The sequence below is a fragment of the Antechinus flavipes genome, chromosome 4, assembly GCF_016432865.1.
Source record: "Antechinus flavipes isolate AdamAnt ecotype Samford, QLD, Australia chromosome 4, AdamAnt_v2, whole genome shotgun sequence".
NCBI lineage: Eukaryota > Metazoa > Chordata > Mammalia > Dasyuromorphia > Dasyuridae > Antechinus > Antechinus flavipes.
In genome coordinates, this window is record NC_067401.1 from 93,280,430 (window position 1) to 93,304,484 (window position 24,055).

Below are 24,055 nucleotides of genomic sequence, written 5' to 3' on the forward strand. Positions count from 1 at the left end.
TTTCCTTCCTTTGATTAAAAGCTAAATTTTCTTGAAAGTTTCATTTGCTATTTTTAATTTCCCTAAAGAAATAAAAACAAATTGTTAAATGATTTTTAAAATTCTTTATTTTTTTCTTTTCTAAAAATCACTCAATATCTAGAGGATATCATTAAAATATCTACTATGCTTGTGAGGCAGGAGGTTAAATAGACTAGGACAATATTATAAAGATATAGGGAGAGAAAAGGATTAAAGAATAAAGAATAAAATGAAATAGGCCAAAGAACAGACTTAATAAACTGGAAATAGGAAATGAAAGGAAAGAATATGAAATAAACATTGAAGTGGGATAAAGAAAATTCAATATATAAAAATATTTTCCAGTAGAAAAATATGAATATGTGGAAAGCTAGCTTTAGCAGTAGAAAGACCCTACGGTATGTTTGAACATAGGCTTAAAACAATTATCTAACATGACAATATCTAGTCAAATAACAAGGATTCTCACCTTTTCAGATAAAAGCTTATACGGTTTCATTAATGGTTGAACTTTAGAAGAGTCTGAATATATTTCCCCATAAATCCACCCATTTGCCAACTGAAAAAGAGGAAATCACAAGATTTGCAAAAGGATCTCAGGACAAAGCACAACCTGTATTTGAATAGGAATCCCTTTTATGTCCTTAGAAAATAGGTTTCTAACTTCTTCTTAAAGATTTCTGGATATAGTGAATCCACTATCTCTGAAACTATAATGTCTCATTCTGAAGCAATTCTATTGTTAGGAATATTTTCATTAAATCTCTAAAATTTAAATTTTTAGAATTCTTTAAAGCTTAAATTTGTCCCTACTCAACCACTGCTCCTTGTTCTCTGGACAAGAAGGAAAATGTAATGCCTATTTTGCATGGTTACTCTTCTAATACTGAAGACTCGTCCTTCCCCAACCTTTCTTTTAAGCATGCCAGTAACAATTTGTTTTGCAAAAAATAAATAGAAAATGTTCAGCTGCCAGATTTCTAAATTCAAAATAAAGGATTTAAAATAAACACAAGCATGAGCTCAGCAAAAAAAAAAAAGAAAAAAAAATTATATGCAGTATGTTTTATATTGCTTTTCTCTTGTTTATACATGACATTTAATTGTTCATTTCATGCATGGTATCCTCTCCAAAAAGAACATGACACTCCAGTCCTGACTCTTCTGTTTTATATCCTCCTATCTAAAACACCAATCCAACATAATCCATCTCTCTGGATCATAAAAACTAATTAAATACTTGTGGAATTGACAAATGAAGGAAGCAAGTACTTCAACATCTGCTGACAATTCTATGCCAAAATCATAGTCTATGTGAATTTACTTCGCCTATTATTTTACCAATGAAATATAAACACAGCATGTTTCTTGACAAATACAGCTCTTCTCTTGATGAACTGTCAGAATGTCATTTGATATCAATGTGTAAAATGTGACATCAAATAAAAAGAGAAGGAAATGGATCATTAATTTATGACTATGGTCATGATTTTCAAGGTAAGGTAAGAATATTGGAGGCTCCAAGGTTTTGTTTCTTATCATAAAAAATGAATTTTATACATAGGATCAAAATTAACTTGAGAAATTTTACAATATTACATTTTTATCAAAGTATTAAAAACATGGGTGATATATTTTAGATGTTATTTATAGATTAATAGAAGAATTATTTCACTATTATCAGAAATATAATTCATATTCATATCCACTAAAGCTAACTATAATATTATTAGATCAAAAAAACTGGATCAAAATAGTCATTCTTTCATAAAACTATATTGCAACTAAAAATTTTAAAGCTCTTGTAAATTACAGTTAAGCGTATTAGATTAAGCAATTATGGGAGCCTCTAAACAACTTTGTAGAAGTGATCAAATTAATTCCTTGAAGACTCAGTTTCCTCATATGTCTAACTCAAATAAATTGTTGAGAAGATGAAATCAAAAAATGATTGTAAAGCTAACCTTAAAACAATAATTATGTTTGTCAAGTAGCTTTCCAGATTCACATACCAAGCATAAAAGATCTCTCAAAAAAGTGCAGCACTCTTTCCCTGATACCATAGGGCTTCTAAAACAGCCAACAATTACCCTTTTTATAATCAAATTTTTACTTTTTACCACTAGTGGATATAATACTGACAAGTTATTAAAAATCACAATGCTTGATTATATTGTTATATTTGGGCTTTTTACCTTTTCCATTGACCATTTGTCATGTGAATGTTCTGCATATTTATTAATGAAGTATTCTAACTTTTCAGGAATTGTAATGCTGAAAGAAAAAAATGAGCATCAAACATTTTATAATACCTAAGAGTCAATAATGCTAATAATTGACTTATGGCTCATAGATAATATTCTGTTTACCTTTTTTCATAAAAAATATTTAATACAATTATTTTTTGCATAGGGAATGAGCACTGATCCTATGATTTCATTGGCAGAGAGTCATTCCCAAGCAATGAACTAGATAGCAACTATTCTATACCTGATATCCATAGAATTACTTTAAAAAATGAGAATTTAAATGATTTTTCCAGGTTATATAACTAGAAGTGAGACTTTATCCCAGTTCTTCATGACTTCAAGACAGGCTCTACAACCAAGCCCTATGCTGACTCTGTTACTTTTTACATACATTTATTTTTCAAAGCTAGCATAACAGAAAAGGTAAATAGAGAATGCAGGGTTACAGAAAATGCATAACTCTGAGGGTCTTCCAATATTACTGCATAAAGTTATATATTAACTAGAAGATAGTTCAAGAATAGAAAGACACTTGAATTTAAAAAAAGAAAATAAATTAAATCAGAATTTGTTCTTATGAACTTGGAAAACTTTTTTCTCTTTCCTAGTACATGTTCTTTCGTGGCAAATCATGTCCTTTATGCTTAAAGAATTGTTGTCTTGAAAAACTTGCAACAAAGAAGTTTTAGTTTTCTGAAATTTTACTAGTCTTTTTTTTTTCATTTACTAAAGTTTTTGAATTCGCTGATGCTAATTCATTTTCTGTATACCTGTGTTAATAATTGTAATTATAAATATTCTACAACATTCTAACAAAACTATCTAAAAGAGAGATAATTAGAAGATTCAGATATTATTTTACTATTTATTTTCTGAGTTATTTACGTGACTCGATACATTTTCTTGAACAAAGATTATACATATTACATTTTTGACTCAGATTGAATGAGATAAAAAATATAAAGCTATTTCCAGAACTAAATCTGATGAAAGTCTCTAAAATTCCCAATATACTATTTAAAGAAATTTTATATTTACCAATAATCATATTTAAAAATAATTCATTAAAAATACTAATTTTAGGAATAGACATATAAATAGAATAATGCATAATTAATTGTTTTTCTTGCTACCAAAATTAAACAGTCATCTGACCATGCATAAATACACACATGCAGCTATCACATTTATAAAAATTTTCATATGTATAAATTATGATACTCCATTATATATGACTATATTCATTAGGAAATTCCAAACCTATAATGCAGTGATCAACATATTTTAAGTGTTCAATCAGTACTTATTGAATTTAATTCAATTGACAAATACCTAAGATATAATGCTATGAAAATTTTATAGCATTCTGTGATCCTGACCTAGATGAAATATTGGTGAAATCTATCAACCAACTCATAAACAGAATTTGGAAATGTGGTAACTGTTTGACCATTATTTGATTTTGTTTTTCTCAAAGTGATATAAAAAGGTCAAAAAATAACATAAAATAAAATAAAATTTTTTCTAGTATTTTCACCAAATTGCCCAGGTTGAATTTGTTACAGTCATAGAAGGTAAGAGAGCTGGGGCCTATTAATGAGAACAACTCTGAACAACTTTGAAATATTGCCATATGTCAAAAGAAAGTAGATACCTAATGATGACTACCTGAAGCTGTAATGCAGTATGACATGAAGAAGCATTTTTCCTTGGAAATAAGAAAGTATGATCCTATTCAGAAACAATCACCAAAAAACCCAACACTGATGACATTTCAAAAATTATCTGTTCTGACTACTTAATATAGACATATTAACTATGTCAAGGTATTCATAAGCATTAGATATTTCTTTAGTCTGAACTGTATTTTTACTTGCAATTGATATTTTTAAATATTTAATTATACAGTACCATTTCCACAGCTGAATTCTCAGGTGACATTGCCCTTAATTACTATGCTGTACTATGTCCTAATATGAAACAAAAATTTCTACTTTTAACTTAGCACTTGTTAAGATTCAATGGTGGTTAACAGGTCTGCCATATATACTATGGAAACAATTCTACAATGCATGTTAAATGAGTTTCTTAGACAAAAAAAATTATGCAATTAATAATAATCATTAGGGAGCAGTTAGATGGCATAGTGGAAACAGCACTGACCCTGGAGTCATGAGGACCTGAGTTCAAATCCAGCCTCAGACACTTAACACATCCTAGCTGCGTGACTTTGGGCAAGTCACTTAACCCCAAATGACTTGCCAAAAATAACAACAACAATAATAATAATCATTAATAAATATTTCAGGATAAATTTCTACTGAAACATCACCTATTAATTTCCTTGGCTATTACTATTGACAAACTTGGTCAGGGATTACAGAAAGTTCACTTTAGTACCTTATTCAAATTCAGACTTCACAAATCATTTACAATAAAAATCTGCTGCAATAGAAAGAGTCCATACTTTGAGGTATCAACAGGTTGTGGGTTAAAGTTTCCTTCAGAATCCATTGATGACTGCTTTTCCATCATACTGACATAGTTTGATTCCATGTAGTCAGGAGGCAAAGCTCCTGCAACAGCACTGAGACAGGGCAATGCCAGCTTGAATAATTCATGTTCATATTTCTGTGGAGAAGCAAAGGATAGAACAAATACTTTTGATAATTAAATATTACAGAAGAATCAGAGATTATTTCAGGACAAAACAAAACACATTCATAAAAATAGAAATAAAAAAGTACAATACATCACAAAAACAAATGAAGTTAAAGTTAGGTCAAAGAACAAGAAAAGAAAATTAGTCTGCCCCATGTCAAGGTTTATGTTTCTACATTTCAAGTGAAATTAACCATGACTGCTTTAACTGGAAAAAAAAAAAAAAAAAAAAAAAAAAAAAAGAGACTTAAAAGCACCATCAACATTTCATTGCACTGAAGAACCATGTTTTATTTTGTTTTAATTTTGTAAATTGCTACCAATAAAGATTCTAGAAACAAGCTGCAGAAAATAAGAGCCTCTGAAGTGGCTAAACAATTCAAGTCACACCATGAATTCAAATGGCAGAGATACTTTATCAGAAAGGTCAACAAACTCTGAGAGATTTCGTCTTGATTAAACCATGTAATTCAATTTCCAGCAATTATTATCAATGAGAGTAAGGCAATGTAGTGCAATGAAAAAGTAAACTCTGGAGTGAGAGTACCTCAATTTAAATACTAGTTTTATTTCCTCTATAACCCTAGAAAAGTCACTAAACCACGCTGTCCCACTATTTTCTCATTTATAAAATGAGGGGGTTAATTTTAATGGCTTTTGGGTTCCCTTCAAGGCAACACCCTTAGAAGTGATGCAGTGGATACAATACAAGACCTGGATTCAAGAAGGCCTTAGAAATGAGGCCTTTATCAGATTCTTTAGATATAAAAATGTTTTCCCAGTTTATTGCTTCCCTTCTAATCTTGTCTGCATTAGTTTTGTTTGTATAAAAACTTTTTTAGCTTAATATAATTAAAATTTTCTATTTTGTGATCAGTAATGATCTCTAATTCTTCTTTGGTCACAAATTCCTTCCTCCTCCACAAATGTGAGAGGTAAACTATCCTATGTTCTTCTAATTTGTTTATAATATCATTCTTTATGTCTAGATCATGAACTTATTTCGACTTTATCTTGGCATATGGTATTAAATGTGGGTTAATGCCTAGTTTCTGCCATACTAGTTTCCAATTTTCCCAGCAGTTTTTGTCAAATAGTGAGTTCTTATTCCAAAAGCTGGGGTCTTTGGGTTTGTCAAACACTAGATTACTATAGCCATTGACTGTTTTGTCCTGTAAACCTAACCTATTTCCACTGATAAACTGCTCTATTTCTTAGCCAGTAGCAAATGGTTTTGATGACTGCTGCTTTATAATATAGTTTTAGATCTGCTACAGCTAGGCCACCTTTATTTACTTTTTTTTCATTAATTCCCTTGAAATTCTTGACTTCTTGTTCTTCCAAATGAATTTTTTTGTTATTTTTTCTATGTCAGTAAAATAGTTTCTTGGGAGTTTGATTGGTATAGCACTAAATAAATAGATTAGTTTAGTTAATATTGTCATCTTTATTATATTTGCTCAACCTATCCAAGAGCACTTGATATTTTTCCAATTGTTTCAATCTGATTTTATTTGTGTAGAAAGTGTTTGTAATTTTGCTTATATAGTTCCTGACATTCGCTTGGCAGATAGATTCCCAAATATTTTATACTATTGACAGTTATTTTAAATGGAATTTCTCTTTGTATCTCTTCCTATTGGATTTTGTTAATGATGCATAAAAATGCTGATGATTTTATGTAGATTTTTTTTGTATCCTGAAACTTTGCTAAAGTTATGGATTATTTCTAATATTTTTTTAGTTGATTCTCTGGGGTTCTCTAAGTACCATCATCTCATCTGCAAAGAGTGATAACTTGGTTTTCTCATTATCTACTCTAATTCCTTTAATCTCTTTTTCTTCTCTTATTGCCAAAGCTAGCATTTCTAATATAATATTGAATAGTAATGGTGAGAATGGGCAACCTTGTTTCATACCTGATCTTATTGGGAATGGTTCCAGTTTATCCCCATTACATATGATGCTTGCTGATGGTTTTAAATAGATGCTACTATTTTAAGGAAACATTTCCAATGTTTTCTCAACTGTAAACTGGAGATGATAATATTATCTACCTTTGCACAGTTGTGAGGATTAAAGCAGCTACTGGTAGAAACATTGTTTTAGACAACACAAGTTATATCAAAGCTTATTCCTTTCCTTCTAGCCCTAGGATCTTAATGAGCATTGGAGTAAGAGTCAGGAGTCATTGGAATGCCAGTTCTCCCTGTTAAATCTTTTTGAAGACTCACTATTCTCACATGTAAAATGGGGGGTTTGGAGAGGGTGAGGTGGTTATTCTCACTGCCACACAAAGTGGTTGTAAAGTAAATGTATTGTAAATTGTAAAATAATATAGAAATGCATGACACTTTTGTTTTTAAAGGAAAACCTATTTGTCAAATTCACTTTAAATTTACTTCTTAAAAATTACAATGTTTGTTAAGGGAAAAAAAAATTTCTTTTTGCATATTATATTTGACAGAAAACAAGGCAAAAATGTACATGGAGGGTCTGTTAGGGATTGGGACAGGGATCAGAACTGCTATTTCATCAATAATAAGGACTTTTGATGAATAGGAACTGAGTAAAGACCCTCTCAGAAGCTCAGAATATGAGCTTCAAACTATGCTCTAACTGTGACTTGAGACTTTGCATTAACAAGTTGACCTATAGCTGAAAGCTGTAGGTGTTCAATTATGTTTGATAAACATATTTTCCTCCTATTTTCTCAAACACATTAGCATTTAAGTACCTAATACAGTAAAAAGTGTGTTATTGACTAGTATTTTTTGGTTCTGGGCTCTGGGCAAATTAGAATTCCACAGCCAGTGAGAAAAAAGGTCAGAAGGGGAGGAAGAGAGAGGGTTTCTGAGTTAAGAATTTATTTAGAGTTTATCTTGTGTTTTGCACTTTGCACTTTGCACTCCTTACTGACAACCTGTCTGTTGGGAGTTACCCTTTCTCTCATGATCATGATAAATCCTTTTTTTTTTTTTTTTTTGCTTTTTACCTTGAGGATCTCTGATTTCAATTTGGATATAGGTCACTATCTCACACATTGATGTTTCCCACCAATCTAAGCTAGTATCTTCTCTGCCACTTGTTGCTGTTTAGTCATATCACGTCTGACTCTTTGTGACCCCAATTTGGGATTTTCTTTGCAAAGATACCAAAATGGTTTGCATTTCCTTATGTTGCTATTTTAGAGATGAGGAAACTGAGGCAAAAGTGAGGTGTCTTGTCCAAGGTTACACAGCTAGTAGGTGTGCTGAAGCTGGATTTGAATTCAGGAAGATGAGTCTTCCTGCTTTATGACTATCCATTGTGCCACCTAGCAGCCTTGCAATTTGTAGTCTTGGGGAACTACCTAATATACTAGAAATGAAGAAAATTTGTACGGAGTCAAGCAGTCAGTGTATGTCAGAAATGCCACCTCAACAAGATAAAAATGTAACATAAAATTTGACGGTTTGAAATTGACTCAACTTTCAATAGATTGTCATGGATGAATGGTCCAGTATGTCGATTTTCTATGACAAATATAATCTCAAGTGTTTAACCTACCATCCACCATACTTCTGATGTATATTTTTTTGATATGTTAATGTGTTTACAGGGTCTCAAACTAATTTTGATCGGCTACCTCTCTAAAACATCTAACACTTTTTGCATTCTAGTTGCTCATATATATTATTTCCACTAAATAGGAAACTCCTTGAGGGCAGAGCCAACCTTTTCATATTTGAATCCCTTTTCATAACTATAATTCTTTTTACACATAAGATACTTGATACTTTTAAAAACTGATAAAGTGTCAATACTTGAAAAGAAATATTTTAATTTACACAGCACCTAGCTATAAAATGTAAATAGAATTAGGTATATATTAGAATTAGCTCAATTGAAGCAACATATGTATAAGAACTTTGCAAATATTAATACATTATAGAAATGTTATTATTATTGTAATCCAAGGTTATCTCACATTCCCTTGAAAATTGAGGGAATAAACAGGAAAAATAATCTTTTAGATGTGACTTATTCAGGTTCAGTGGTATTTATATGTGACATGCATAGCATTTTATCATATTCATAGATATTTAGTCATTTAGGTCCTTTACTGTCATATTAAATAATGATTTTAAAGAAAAGTTAAGCAGATGTTTAAAGTATCTTTGAGGGAATAATGGGGTTCTGTGCAGTTATCAAAGGTACAGATAGAAATATAGAAGAATGTCATAGTTGTTTTAAATTTCAGACAAAACCTACCCAATGTGCTAGAAAACCAATCTATTAGAAACAACTCTGGTTCATTACTAAACATACTATCAGCTTACCAAGTATGAAGCAATAATAAATTACCTTTTGAGACAGGGCATCAAAAATACCCCAGAATAACTTCCTTGACAAATGAAGCTCTTCTTCTGAGGCAGCACCAAAGCTTCCCCAGCCTCCAGGAAGACAGTAATACTTCCAGCATCTCTCATAATGATTTGTCAGCAGCTATGTACAAAATAATATAAAAAGTCAAAGCAAAAGGCAATTATTTTCATTAATTCCTAACTAGAATTTTAATATCATACAGCGCTACCAACTCAAGAGGCTTTTCTGAATCTGAACTGAATTTTTTAAAAATTGACTTGCTAGGTTCTGTTTCTGGTTTCTACATTCAGTTATATCCAACTTTTTTTGCCTTTCCATCTGGGGTTTTCTTGGCATACATAGTAGGGTTTCTTTCTTTCTCCAGTTCATTTTACTAATGAAGAAACTGAAGCAAATGGAGCTAAGTGACAAATCCAGGATCACAGATCTAGGAAATCTCAGGTCAGACTGGAACTCAGAAAAATGAGCCTTTGATTAGAATTGTTCTATTTGGTCTTGGAGGAGAAAACTAGAAGCAATGAATAGCTTAGAAAAGAGGCAGATTTTGAGTTAATATAAGTAAAGTTTTCTAACAACTGCAACTTTCCAAAAATAGTGCAGATTTCTGTTTAATTAGGCAGCAAGAAATTTCTGGATATCTTCAAGTGGAACCTGGATGACCACTTGGAAAGTTTTGCTGTAGACATTACTTCTATTTAAGAATGGACTAGACCAGATAACCTCTGAGACTCCCTTTTAATACTGATTTTATGACACTAAAACACAGAAAAAAATTCAAATCCAATAATTTCTGTTTGTTTCTATTTGTAAAAGGTGGAATTGAATAATAATGTAATTCACAATGATCTTTAGATACATATTCAGGATAAGGCACAGTAATTAAAAAATATATATTTTTAAATAACTATGTGTCTATGCTCATGTTCTTTTCTTTTCTGTCAGTCTTTGTCTACCAATTTTTAAAAGACCCAGTTCAAAACTAATTTCTCTTGAGAGACCTACACTGACATTTCCCAAATAATATCTCTCCTTTTAGCCAAAGAACAGCAGAACTTAAGAGTTCTAAGGTATTTTAACAGCCTTGTATTTGAAGCAATATATTAACATAATCCCTACTACAATATATCTATGAAACAGTAATTTAGCCTTTTCTAGAAAACTTCTGAGAAGTTAAAATCTATCACTATTCTAAGCAGCCTATCCACTTTTAGAAACCTTTAACTATTAGAAATTTTTTCTTAATTTTGAACTTAAATTTTCCTCTTTACAAAGTTAACTCATTGAGTATAATGTCTGGGCTAGCTCCCTGGAGGGCCTCAAGATCAGTCAGAGTCAGGATCAAAATTCTTTAGGTCTTTAAAGGGAGAAGTGAAGAAGGCAGGCAAGCTGTCATGAGGCTTGCCAAAGATGTATCCTGGATTCTGGAGTCAGAAGTCTCCAGTTTCTCTCCTCCCCGTCCTGCAGCCAAGTGACTCTGACTTCTCTCAGTCAGCTCTACAATCCTTGCCTACAATTACCTCATCACCAAATATTCAGCAAGCACCAATGGTAAAGAGAGCCATCACCATCTCATCTAAATATATGTATCTAAAGCCATTATCTCAAATAGGTAATTAGCCTTAAGTGCTCTGCTGTCTGATTCAAGCACACTTTTCAGAGTTTCAGCCCTCTACATCTGAGCTTGTTTCTACCCTCTGGGGGCCAAACAGAACAATTCTCACACTTTCAAATACTGATTAAGCACCTACTATCCTGCTCTGTGCCAGATACTTTGCAAAGTGCTAGGGATACAAAAAGTGGAAAAAAGGCAGATACCTAGAAGGACCTTTGAAAACATCTTGGGACAGTACACTCTCCACCCTGGAAATAAAACCCTATTTTAACAAAGACTTAAAAAGCCAAGTAATAGACTACGGAAGTGAGCAGACAACAGAAAAAGATTCTGATCACAGAATGTTACTAAGGTGACTATGAAGATGAAAATACAACCTCAGAAGAAGATAACAAAGTCAAAGCTCCTACACCCAAAGCATCCAAGAGAAATAAGAATTGGTCTTAGGCCATGGATGAACTCAATAGGAATTTTGAAAATCAAGGAAGAGAAATAGAGGAAAAATTTGGAAGAGAATTGAGAGTGGCACAAAAGTAAATATAAAAAAGCTAATGAGAAGAATGCCTGAAAAACCAAAACTGAAATGGAAAATTCCAGTGGGAATTGGGAATGAGAAAGGAAGTACAATAGCTCAGTGAGGAAAATAATTCTTTAAAAATTAGAATTGAGCAAATGGAAACTAATGACTTTATGAGAAATCAAGAAACAATAAAATGAAATGAAAAAAATGAAAAAATAGAAAACAATGTGAAATATCTCATTGGAAAAACAATTGAAAATAGACCCAAGAGAAATAATTTTAAAATTATTGGTCTACCTGAAAACCATGGTCCAAAAAAGAACTTAAGGGCAACTAGGTGGTGCAGTAGAGCACCAGCCCTGAAGTCAGAAGGATCTGAGTTCAAATCTGACCTCAGCCACTTAACACTTCCTAGCTGTGTGATCCTACACAAGTTACTTAACTCCAATTGCCTCAAGGAAAAAAAAAAGTTTAGATATCACCTTTCAATAAATTATCAAGGAAAACTATCATGATATTCCAGAACCAGAGGTAAAATAGAAATTGAAAGAATATACCTCCTGAAAGAGACAGTAAGATGAAAACTCCCAGGAATACTCTAGCTAAATTCTGAAACCTCCAGGTCAAGGAAAATACTGCAAGCATTCAAAAAAGAAACAATTCAAGTATAGTGGAGTCACTGTCAGGATAATATAAGATTTAGCAGTTTCTACCTTAAGACTGGAGAGACTTGAATATGATATTCCACAGAGCAATGAAGCTAGAGTTACAACCCAGAATCATCTACCCAGCAAAACTGAATATAATCCTTCAGGGGAAAGGTAGATTTTCAATGAAATAGAGTGTGGTGAGCTTTTTCTTCTCAAAAAGCAGCCAGGTGATAAAAGTTCAGATCTTTTATTATCTCCAATATAGCCCGGTTAGCTTAGAGGCCTATCTCTCTGCTTGGTTCCAAGAGCTCTTGCCACTTTGTCCTTTGCTTCTGCCTCTGCTTTCTTCAGCCTCCAGCCAGCTCCATTCTTCATGTCATTCCGGTGAAATCCCGACTTATAGTTTCTTCACTCTCAAGAACTTCCTCGACTGGCCCATTGAAGCTCTATTTATGCTCAAGAGAGGGATTGTGGGTTTTCTCCCATAGTGCTCTCTAGCCCAAAAAGCTTCAAGGGAGGTTTGAACTCATTGAACTCCAATGAGTAAAGGTGTGAACACAAGCCTTGTATTAATTAGTTCTACTTAGTACCTTGTTTCAGGTTCTGCCCAAAACATCTTCTTGTAAGATTAGATCAACTCTAATTAGTTAGCAGTTAGTAAGGATTCCAACAATAGAGGACTTTTAAGCATTTGTGATGAAAAGACCAGAGCTGAATAGAAAACATAAATTTCAAATACAGGACTCAGGAGAAGAATAAGGAAGTGAATAGAAAAGGGATGTCACAAGGGACTTAATAAGGTTCATCTGTTAACATTCCTGCAGGAGAGGATGATACTTGTAACTCATAAGAACTTTCTCATTAACATGGCAGTTAGAAAAGGGTTTTGTATAGAGAGGGAACAGTTGTGAGTGGAATATGAAGGGATAATATGTAAAAAAAGAAAATTAATGAATGAGAGGAATATACTGGGCGAAAGGGAGAGGGAGAGATGAAATGGCATAAATTATCTGCTATAAAAAAGGCAAGAAAAAAAAGAGGAAGAGGGAAGTGAGTGAATTGTACTTTCATCAGAATTGGCTCAAAGAGGAAATAACATGCACACTCAATATGGGTATAAAAAAAATCTATCTTATCCTGAAAAAAATAGGAGGGGAAGAGAAAAGGGAACAGTAATAGAAAAGAGGGCATATTGGGGAAAGGGGTGATCAATAGTAAAACACTCTTGAGGAGGGTCAAGGTAAAAGGAAAGAGACGATAGGACAAACAAGGAGGAAATAGAGTTAACAATAGTTAACCAGGAAAAGAATTTTTGAAGCAAGTTTCTCTGATGAAGGCTTTATTTCTCAAATGTACAGGCAACTGAATCAAATTTATTGAAAAAAAAAAATAGGGCCATCGCCCTTGACTTGATAAATGATTATAAGATATGAACTATGCCCAAAGGGCTATAAAAATCATGCATATCCTTTGACCTAACAATACCACTTTTAAGCATGAATCTCAATATAAACTGAAAAAATAGAAAAGAAAGGAAAAGGACTTATATATAGAAACATATTTATAGCAGCTGTTTTCTCAGGGCAAAGAAATGGAAATTAAGGCATGCCCATCAATTGGGGAATGACTGAATAAACTGTGGTATGTGATGTAATATCATTGTTTTATAGGAAACAATGAGCTAGATACTCTCAGAAAAACCTGGAAATAGTCCTCATTGAACTGAAGCAAAATGAAATGTACTGTGTACAAAGTAATAGCAATGTTGTGGGATGATCAGCTGTGAATAATGTTGCCATTCTCAGCAATACAATGATCATGACAACTCTGAAGGACTTATGATGAATTCTATCCCTATCCTGGGAAAGAATTGATTGTGTCTGCATACAGATTGAAGCACTTTTTTCCATTTTATTTTTCTTGAGGGTATTTTTTGGGGGAGAGAAATCTGTTTTCTTTTGAAACATGACTTTTATGGAAATGTCTTACATAACTTCACATGCGCCTTCTTAAAGGAGTGAGGAAGGGAGAGAATCTGGAACTTAAAAGTTTTAAAAACAAATGTAAAAAAAATTACACATAACTAGGAAAAATATATTAACTATATATAAAAAAGTGTTAGAACTTAATACTCTTTAGATATTGCTTGGATGGTCTAAGGAGGTCTCTTCCAACGCTTTGATTTCACCCAATACAATCATCTCTGTGTAACCAGTCACACCTGTCTATAAAGGTAATCTAAAATGGAGGTATCAAACAAGCACCAACTTGCCACACATGACCTCAAGAAGTTTCCATGCAGTCAGAACTGGATTAAAATATAATTGGGAAATATTTAACAAAATAAATAAAAATAAAGTAGAACATAGATATAATGTATATAGACACACATATATATATAAGTATAGATTATATATAACTGTGAATATGGGGACATACAATCTATGAATGCCATATATACTTATATATGCACTTGCTGTCTCCCCCATTAGAATGCTAAGTTCTTTTTAAAACAAATTATTTCACACACATACACACACACACAGATACATATATATATATCCCCTGGCATCTAAAAGGATGCCTACATATAGTAGGTATTCAATAAATATTGACTAATTGGTTGAATCTAGGTTGTCGAGACTACAAACATTAAGCATACTAACTCTTCAACACTTCTCCAAATTTTTGCAGATTTGTCTGTATTTCACAAAGTCAAAGGCTTAGCAAGCAGGGGCATGCTTGTCTGTGTACTTTGGAAATTGAGATCCTATCATCAACTATGTTGTCAATCATCACAGGCAGATAGTCATGAAAAGAATATTTATATGATTAAAAGATTTCTATTTGAAAATGACCTTAAATGTTATACAGACAAATTCAAATCTCTTCAATTTAAACATGGGGAAGGAAGGTATGGTAATGAGCATTTATAAAGTTGCCTACTATATACCTGATATTTTGCTAGACATTCTACAAATATCTCATTTTATCTTCACCAAAACTGCATGAGGCAGGTACTTTTATGATCTCACTTTTACAGATGAGGAAATTGATGCAGCTGGAAGTTAAAGGAATTGACCAAAGTAACAAAATTAATTAAGTGTCTGAGGCACATTTTCAGCTAAAATCTTCCTGACTACAGGTCTAGCACTTCATTTAATGTGCCACTAGCTGACTTTAAAAGAAAACTGAGGTCCAAAGAGATTAATTGATTTACCTGAGGCTCTAAAGGTAATAAGCACAGCCAGGATGTACACCCAGCATAGTGGGGTGATTTGTTTTTACTCCCAAACCAATCTTGTATCAGGAGAGATAATGGCCAATCTGTATTTTGTGATGCCACTCAGGTCATAGACTGAGGCAAAGTGATTTGTGACTTTAACTTTCCTTGCTAATAACCAGGAATGAACAAGGGAATCAGCTATTGTAATACCTTGTGATGTTTTCTTGTTTGTCTACATAGAAGTTATGTTTTGTTTTGTTTTGTTTTACTATCAACTATCCATTCTCAGGAAAGTTATTTAAAAAACATATATTAGAAGATTATTACCTTACAGGAAATAAAATAGGAAACAAAAGTAACTTGAAATTTTGCTCACACTTACTTTAAGAGGCATCTTAGCATGTTCATTTAATAATGGAACATCGAAAACTAATCTTCTTAATAAGTGTTGCATCATGGAAGGTCTCAACTGGCTGTTGGAACAATAATATTTTTACCAGGGAAGTAAAATATATTTTCACTTAAAAATTATTATAATTTATGACATAAGCAAGAACTTTTATCTAGAACATTTAGCTTCAAGTATAAAATATGTACCAAATTAGGTGGAATTGCTTGGTAAGAGAATTAACTATCAGTAATTTTTGTCACAAAATAACATGATAGGAACAAATAAAAATGAAAATAGAAACCTAAAGTTAATTTTAAAAATCAGTATTTTTCAAATAGTTTTATAGTAGTAGTATAATACAAAACATATTAAAATTTAAATTATAACCAGTACCAAAAATTTTATATCATCAATATACATATATCTTCATCTTTTAATCATCACCCATGTACAGAAGCTACATAAAGTTCCCTTTGCTTTCCCTTCCCCTCTCAGAAAGCAAGATGAAAGTCTTAATCAAATTTAAAAATAGTCTTCAGAAATAAGATGGAAAAATATTACTATGTACTGTTACACACAAAAAATCCCTTAACCTTCCCCCTGAAAAATATACTAATAAACATCAATGTAAAAAGGAGTCAGAGAGAGAAAGAGGCAACTATTAATTAGGAGGAGAAAAATGGAAAAAAAAAATACAAATATCCAAAGCATTTCAATAAGTTCAGAGAAAAAAACCTTCCTATTTCTGTAATTTGTCTTTAGAAGTAGGTTGTTTTAATAGCACTTAACCACAGAGCAGAAATAAATTTAATATTTTATAATATCATTAAAGAATAAATTAACTGAAGATTGATAGTAATTTTTTCTTGGAAAAATTAAAATTCAATATAGAATTTTCTTTGACTTACCCACAAATAGAAAGAAGACAGACTTCTATGGAATCCCGCTGAGCTTTTGTAAGAGAACAGCCCTTGGATAGCCTATACACTGTATGAAGCAGTGAGTCTATGAGTGAAGCATGGTGTTCAGTGCCAGCAAAAAGAGGAGCACACCTTGTCAGCAAAGGCAAGACTGCAGTGCAAAGATACCGATTGAGAGCCAAGGCCATGTCTGTGGCACTGAGAGCAGCCTATGAAATTAAATGAAAGCAATGAGTTGCATGTGTATGAAACAGAACATTAAGAAAAGAAAATATAAACTATTGCTGATATTTATTCTCTTACCCAAAAAAAGAATAAATATAGATATACTTCTATGTGAAATACATAGTTGTACAGTTCTTTGATTTAAGAAAACTGAGATGAAATCAGCTTCCAATTAACAATGAATACATTACCCAGAGGTTCTTGCATTTTCTTCCCTCTTCCCATGAATTCTCTCAAATTTTGAATCACTAATAGTGACCAAATAAAAGTGGAACACAAATGGATACCAAAATGATTGTGTATGCTTAATTGTGTTTCACAAACATAAATTTTTCTGCATTGTCTTTTGTTTTATGTTTTGTTTTATGCTAATAAGATTTGTAAAGTGAAGAAGTCAAAAGTTTATTTCTTTACTAGACATTACTTATTTTATTTTCAAAAATATACCCATGCATATAAGTACCTGATTTGATTGAATATTTATTAAGAACATACTATGTAGATAGCATTGTACTAAATAATGAGAATACAAAAACATAGTTTTTGCAAAAGACAAAAGCAAATTTACATCTTTAATTGTGTGATTTCATTTTTATTCTATTAACATTATGACCCTCGTAAAAAGATTTATGTCCCCTTTAGAATGACTTTTCTTCCAGATAAAAAGAGTTCTTTTACTTGAAAATATTGGCTTAACTATTGATGGTCTAGAATTTTAGCACAGTCCTTACCATACAACTAAATAATCCTATGAAAGACATTCAAAAGCTATTACTTTGTCATTAAATCCTGTATTTCAAAATGCTCATTTAAATAGTATAAATTCTTAACAATTTTAAATGTTTGAAAATAGGAAAAGTTATTTGTTTTTAAGGGACAAATTGATTTTTTTTTTGGGGGGGGAAATCTCAGTTTTCTTGTTTTCCCTAATTGAGGTAGAGTCATCTTTCACCCATTAAACAATGTTAGAAAAAGCCATCAAACTGAAATAGTCAGATTTTTAAATTGTTACCGTGTCTAAAGAAGCAGCAGCGCGGAGGTCTGGCAGAAAGCCAACCTCGAGAAGATGAAGTAGAAAATCTTGAACCTCAATTCCATAGACCCTGTCAAGGAACAAAACCATGGCTGCCTTGTGATCTGGGCAAAACCCTGCTGACATGTCAGGTTCCACCACATTTCCATCTGGGGAAAAAAAAAAATATATATATATATATATATACATGTATATATATATATATATATACACACACACATACACACACACACACACACACACACACACATTATCAATGGCTACCTACAGATGAGATATTATAGGACTTCTATAGGACTTCCCTTGTTTCTTCTTCTTTCAAAGTTTAAAAATGAATAAAGTAATTGTTTTATTTTTCTAGCCACTGACTTGGAAAAAATATTTTTCGTTTGCTTTCAGATATTATTAACACTAAAAGAAATCAAGCCTTTAGGAAAAAAACAATTTCTTGAGTGTTAGAATATAGGATGATTTTTTAAAAATTCTGTTTGATAAAATTATTCTCATAACTAACTAGTTTATTATCTAATTTTATAAAGTACATATTGACTTTTGAAGAAAGTTTGGCAAAAAAAATTCTATTTAATTCTGAAGATGCTAGAAAATAAAATAAAGTCAAAGTCATCTCTGTAAAAGGAGAAAAAATTATAGGACTCACAAAGTACACAAATGGTAAAAATAAATCCTTTTCAATATATAATCTTATAATTTATTAATAATTTTAGTGTGTATATGTGTGTACATGTATGTATGTATGTATGAGGGAGAACATATGGATGTATGTATAACTTGTTCCAGAGATCTAGGAAATGTAAGTTAAAACTAGAAATATTTTTTTCTATATCAATAACTATATAATGATGGTTATCTTCCAGAACAAGTTTCAATTTGCAGAAAAAAAGAAGGCAAGATTACTAAGAATAGAAAAATAGAATACACAACTTTCTTAAAATTTATTTAAAAAATGTTAGTGTAGATAAGTGTGTATTTCTATTTCTTTATACATTTATCTATCTATCATCTATATCAGTTCTAGAGATCTAGAAAGAGTAAATTTAATTAGAAGAGGAAGGAGTAGACATAAATTAATGTAGATGTAATAAATAGTACTTCGGGGTACTACCAAGAAAGTTAGCAGTTTAAATCTCCCTTGAGGGCTTTAATATCTCTAATAGTTACTAATATATTTATTATAATGCCAGCCTTTAGTAAGATCATTTTGGATCTCATTAAGGGAAAATAAAGATATAATACAAAGAGGAATAGAGAAAAAAAAAAAAGTGAAAGAGAGAGAGAGAGAGAGAATGTGTGTGTGTGTGTGTGTGTGTGTGTGTGTGTGTGTGTGTGTGTATGTGTGTGTGTGTGAGAGAGAGAAGAGAGAGAGAGAGAGAGAGAGAGAGAGAGAGAGAGAGACTTTTCTCAAATAATTGAATAAGGATTACACAAGAGGAAAAGGAATAAGAAAACTAAAGAGAACATTTATACATGTGAATAATGGAACTTAGCATATACTTAGAACATTTCTGACATTTGACCATATGGAGAAGTCTGTGAGCTTCTGAGAGAATTATGATATGTATAATATAAAATAGCTGTAATATATAAGGGTACACTAAAAGTTAATGAAGAAGATAAGTTAAATCATTACTCTCATTATCCATGAGAAATGTGCTGAAGTATTAGGACTCAAATCAATAAAAAATAAATGAAGTGTGATATTTAATTAGAAAATATCAAGAAAAAGAGATGATAAAAAATAAAGTACAGGTATTCATTAATTTCCATAAAGTATATTTGGAGAAAATGAAAATAAAAACAGAATCAGAAAGAGCCTAAAAAAAGTGAAATAAAAATAAAAATATGGATTATATATCTATCTGTCTATATTGATTCCAGAGATCTAGGAAAAGTAAAAAAAACATGGAAATAAATTTCTATTGATTATATAGTTATTCATTTTCTTTTTATGTAAATATTATATTTGAATATAACTAAAATACAGGTATACCTTTCTATCTCCTCTGTAGGCATAGGTGTGGGTACATGTGTACCCATGTGTGTATATGCAAAATTCTTCATAAAGCAACAAAATCATTATAGAAGTATCATGAGTCTCAATTTTAGACAAAACTAAATAAATTTAAATGAATAAAAACATATGTAAAATTTTATTTCCATAATATTCTCCACATTGTAATTGATGGAACAGGAATAGTCCTGTAATTTTATCAATATGAGGGAATTTTCAGCATGGAAATGTCTTTCACCAGTGTAGAATAGCAACATGTCTATAATATACATTCTTAGCATTTACGAAGGTACTGAAATAAGTGACTCACCTAAGTTACATAATTATTATAAGTCAGGGGCAGGACTTTTATAGAGTCTTCACGACTCCAAAACTAGTCTGCTATTTATCTTATTCTGCTGTCTTTCTCTGTTTCCTTTCTCTCTGTCTTTTTCTATCACTGTCTCTTCTTCCACCTTCCCCCCATCTTATTTCTCAATAAGTTCTCAAAGACTAAGACAATAGAACCTAAACTGCAAGTTTCTGGTCAGTCAGTGAAAAAGCAATTATTAAGCATATACCACATGCACAGAATTATGCTCTAAAGGAGCACAAACATTGTAATGGCAGAGATAGTTATTTATATAATATATCTATAATATTTTGTGTATATATAAATAGAAATGTCAATTTTGGAAGAAAGACACTAGTAGCTGGGGGAAAATATGGAAAAGCTCCTGCGGAAACTAGACTTTAGGATTTGAATGTAGCTAGAAGTTAGCCCTCAGAATGGAAGAGCATTCCAGGCAAGGGATAAGACCAGTACAAATGGAATGTATAAGATATAGCAAAAAGTAGTAGTGGATCATAAAATATATGCAGGTGAGTAAAATGTATGAAGACTAGAAAGGTAAGAAGAATCCAGTTTATAAAGAAGTTTAAAAGTCAAAAAGATTATCTTATGGTCCTGAAGGCAATAGGAAACCACAGATGTTTATGGAGTAGATGAAGTGACAAAAAAGTGACAAAGAAAGTGACAAGCGAATAGTGAGAGACTTGAAAAAAAAGAGCCGAACTAGCAGGTTATTGCAAAGGTTTAAGTAAGGAATCGAATTAATTCAGAGCTGATTGGTTGGCCAGACTTAAAAGTTGTTAATATTTCAGAACCTATGAGACTGTAGGCCTCTATTACAATACCTCAGTTACCTAATCTGTTTAACAATTTTATCACTTATGAACAGACAATTTTCAGACGAAGAAATTGAAACTATTTCTAGCCATATGAAAAGATGCTCCAACTCTGAAATACTACTAAACACCTGTCAAATTGGCTAAGGTGACAGGAAAAGATACTGCGGAATGTTGGAGGGGATATGGGAAAACTGGGACACTGATACATTGTTGGTGGAATTGTGAATACATCCAGCCATTCTGGAGAGCAATTTGGAACTATGCTCAAAAAGTTATCAAACTGGGCATACCCTTTAACCCAGAAGTGTTACTACTGGGCTTATATCCCAAAGAGATTTTAAAGAAGAGAAAGGGACCAGTATGTGCAAGAATGTTTGTGGCAGTCCTCTTTATAGTGGCCAGAAACTGGAAACTGAGTAGAGATGCCCATCAATTGGAGAATGGCTGAATAAATTGTGGTATATAAATATTATGGAATATTATTGTTCTATAAGAATGACCAGCAGGATGATGCAGCATTGACAATTGTAAGACCTTTCTGAAATTCTGCATAAATGACACAATTTAATTTTTAAACACCAAATTGTATAATTTCCTAGAAACAATTTTACCTTACCTTTTGAAACATACTTCCCTCATTGAAAAGGATCAATAAATCACAAATTCATAGATTGATCAGCAATTGACTTCAGAGAATCTAACTAAATCCACACATGAATAATCAATCTTTTTACTACATAATCTACAAGTAGTCAACCAGCTTTTACTTGAAAAATCTCACTTTTTTGAGTGAAACATGGGGTAACTAACATATCCTACTTTTGAACAGTTTTATTTGTCAAAAAGTTTTTCCTCATATTAACTCTAAATTTTTCTCTTTGAAACATATATGCAATCTTCTGGAAGGAAAGATCACTGTATTTCCCCTTAATCTTACAGTGCATTTTACATATTGAAAGTTCTTAATAAGTGTTGTTAAAGTATTAGGGTATTCAAAGTTATTTTGACACAATTACCAATTGTTGTTAACCCTGCTTATCAGTTTTGAGAGAAGCTCTGTCTGATAAAGAAGAAGATACTAAGTCTGAAGTTATTGTTGTTGTTTTTTCCCCTATCACCATTTCTTAGTCAAATATTCCTATCTGCAAATTGCTATCTTAGGGAAGAACTGAGATACAAGGGCTCCACCTTTTTCTGCTAAGATGGACCTATCTGGATTATTTTAAAATTATCTAAGAGCTGTTCCCACCTTGAAGGTACTATTGATTTTCAGTGATCAGCTCATTAAGGTGTAGTTACTTTGACTTTTAATAAAACCCTTTTCATTCTTTTTAGTGCTGAGTTTGCCTGTTGGGTGAAACCCAAATGAAGAATTTTCCTTCATGAGATAATCAAATAATAGAACAATAAAAATAAACAATTTGGTAATAAAACAATAATAACTGGTAAGTTGTCAAAGAAGACAAATTGGAAGATTGTCATCAACCAGAAAAGAGAAAATTAAAAGATAGTAAAGGTCAGGGATATAGACTGGGCAGATGAAAACATTTTGCAGATCAATACCTCCAATTTATAATCTTAGAGAGTTTTCTAAAACAATAACAGGTTAAGAAAAACATGTAATTCCTGAAATGTGAAAAATTATATGTGATTAGAATAGAAAGATTAACTTTGCAATATAATAAGGAAAGAATTTTGTAAATAATACAGTTCAAAATAACTGTAAAGAAACCTCTTCTTTATGCTTCACCAGGGAAAAAGTTCTATCAAGAATTTTATTATTCAATATATTATTGTATTCCAAAGAACAATATTACCTTTAGCTATTGTTGGCATCTGAAAAGCAATGCTGATGACTCCCACCAAATCTCCGAGTGGAATTAAGGATCTTAGAATAGACCTTATCCTAATAGCCTCTCCTTTGCCAGCATGGATCAACTACAAAGGGAGGGAAAAAAAGACGTGACATTTTCTTCCAAAGTCCAGGAAGTGAATTAAATTCCCTTTTGATAAATAAGAGACATCCACCAGAGGTCAGACCTGAATCAGAAATAATAGTGTTATGTTTAAGAAAACTCTTCCCAAGAACATTTCTGATTGTCCACAAGATATGCATTATAGAGATAAGGCAGTCAGGCTAGAACCCAGAGTTAACTATGTCCAGGTCACAAATTTGATTCTTATACAGGCCAATTAAAAAGGACACTGAGTAAAACTATGATTGTAAAAAGAACTACAAAACTATGTCCTCTTAATAATGGATTAGTAAAATATATTTCCATATGAAAAATAGCATATATATACTATTACATATCCCAATACTTAAAGTTTCCTTTGAAAACAGGCTAAAATAACTTCATCTAAATCAATGTAATAAATTACAAAGTAAATAAAATGGCCATTAGGAAAGAAAAGTAGAATCAATCAATTGGCTTTATATCTTAAGGACATAGGAAAGTTAAGGACATCGGAAAATTTGTGTCTCATTTAACAATTATACTACTTTGCATATACAATTAAATTTTAATGAGTTTTAGAATTCCAAGGTTTTTGAACATAGGGAAGGAAAAGTAAAGTTGAATCAAAACAATATTATCAACGTGCCACTGGCTAAATAAATCCTAATTAGGAATCACAGTATAATTTCTGGCCGTAGTGATCCTTTTCAAAAACAGAAGTATACATTTTTACATGTTTTAATCATATTTGGCTTTCCCTAACCTGTTCATATCAGCATCCAAGAAGAGTGTGCAATGGGCAAAGCACTAGATACAGAATCAGAAATTCTGAATTGATCAATTAATCTCTCAACATACTCCTTCAAATGGAGATAATAATAGCACTTAACTCACTGGACTATTGTGTAAATCAAAACAGATAATGTACACGAAGCATTTGCAAATCTTAAGGTGATACATACATTTCGTGAGAAAGTGAGGTAGTATAATACACATCATGCCAAACTTGGAGTTCTGAATCA

The 24,055-nt window shown here is 31.8% G+C and overlaps 1 protein-coding gene across 1 annotated transcript in view; it reads right to left on the reverse strand.

Annotated features, from left to right (window-relative positions):
• RYR2 (ryanodine receptor 2) overlaps positions 1-24,055 on the reverse strand; it is a 522,738-nt gene that overhangs the window by 218,883 nt on the left and 279,800 nt on the right. Inside the window, exons 49-56 of the mRNA XM_051996568.1 lie at positions 22,893-23,013; positions 17,856-18,025; positions 16,607-16,827; positions 15,690-15,780; positions 9,279-9,419; positions 4,738-4,901; positions 2,217-2,295; positions 491-580 (exon numbers count right to left, since the gene is read on the reverse strand). Coding sequence (XP_051852528.1) covers positions 491-580; positions 2,217-2,295; positions 4,738-4,901; positions 9,279-9,419; positions 15,690-15,780; positions 16,607-16,827; positions 17,856-18,025; positions 22,893-23,013 — 1,077 coding nt within the window. The remainder of the gene's footprint in view (positions 1-490; positions 581-2,216; positions 2,296-4,737; positions 4,902-9,278; positions 9,420-15,689; positions 15,781-16,606; positions 16,828-17,855; positions 18,026-22,892; positions 23,014-24,055) is intronic.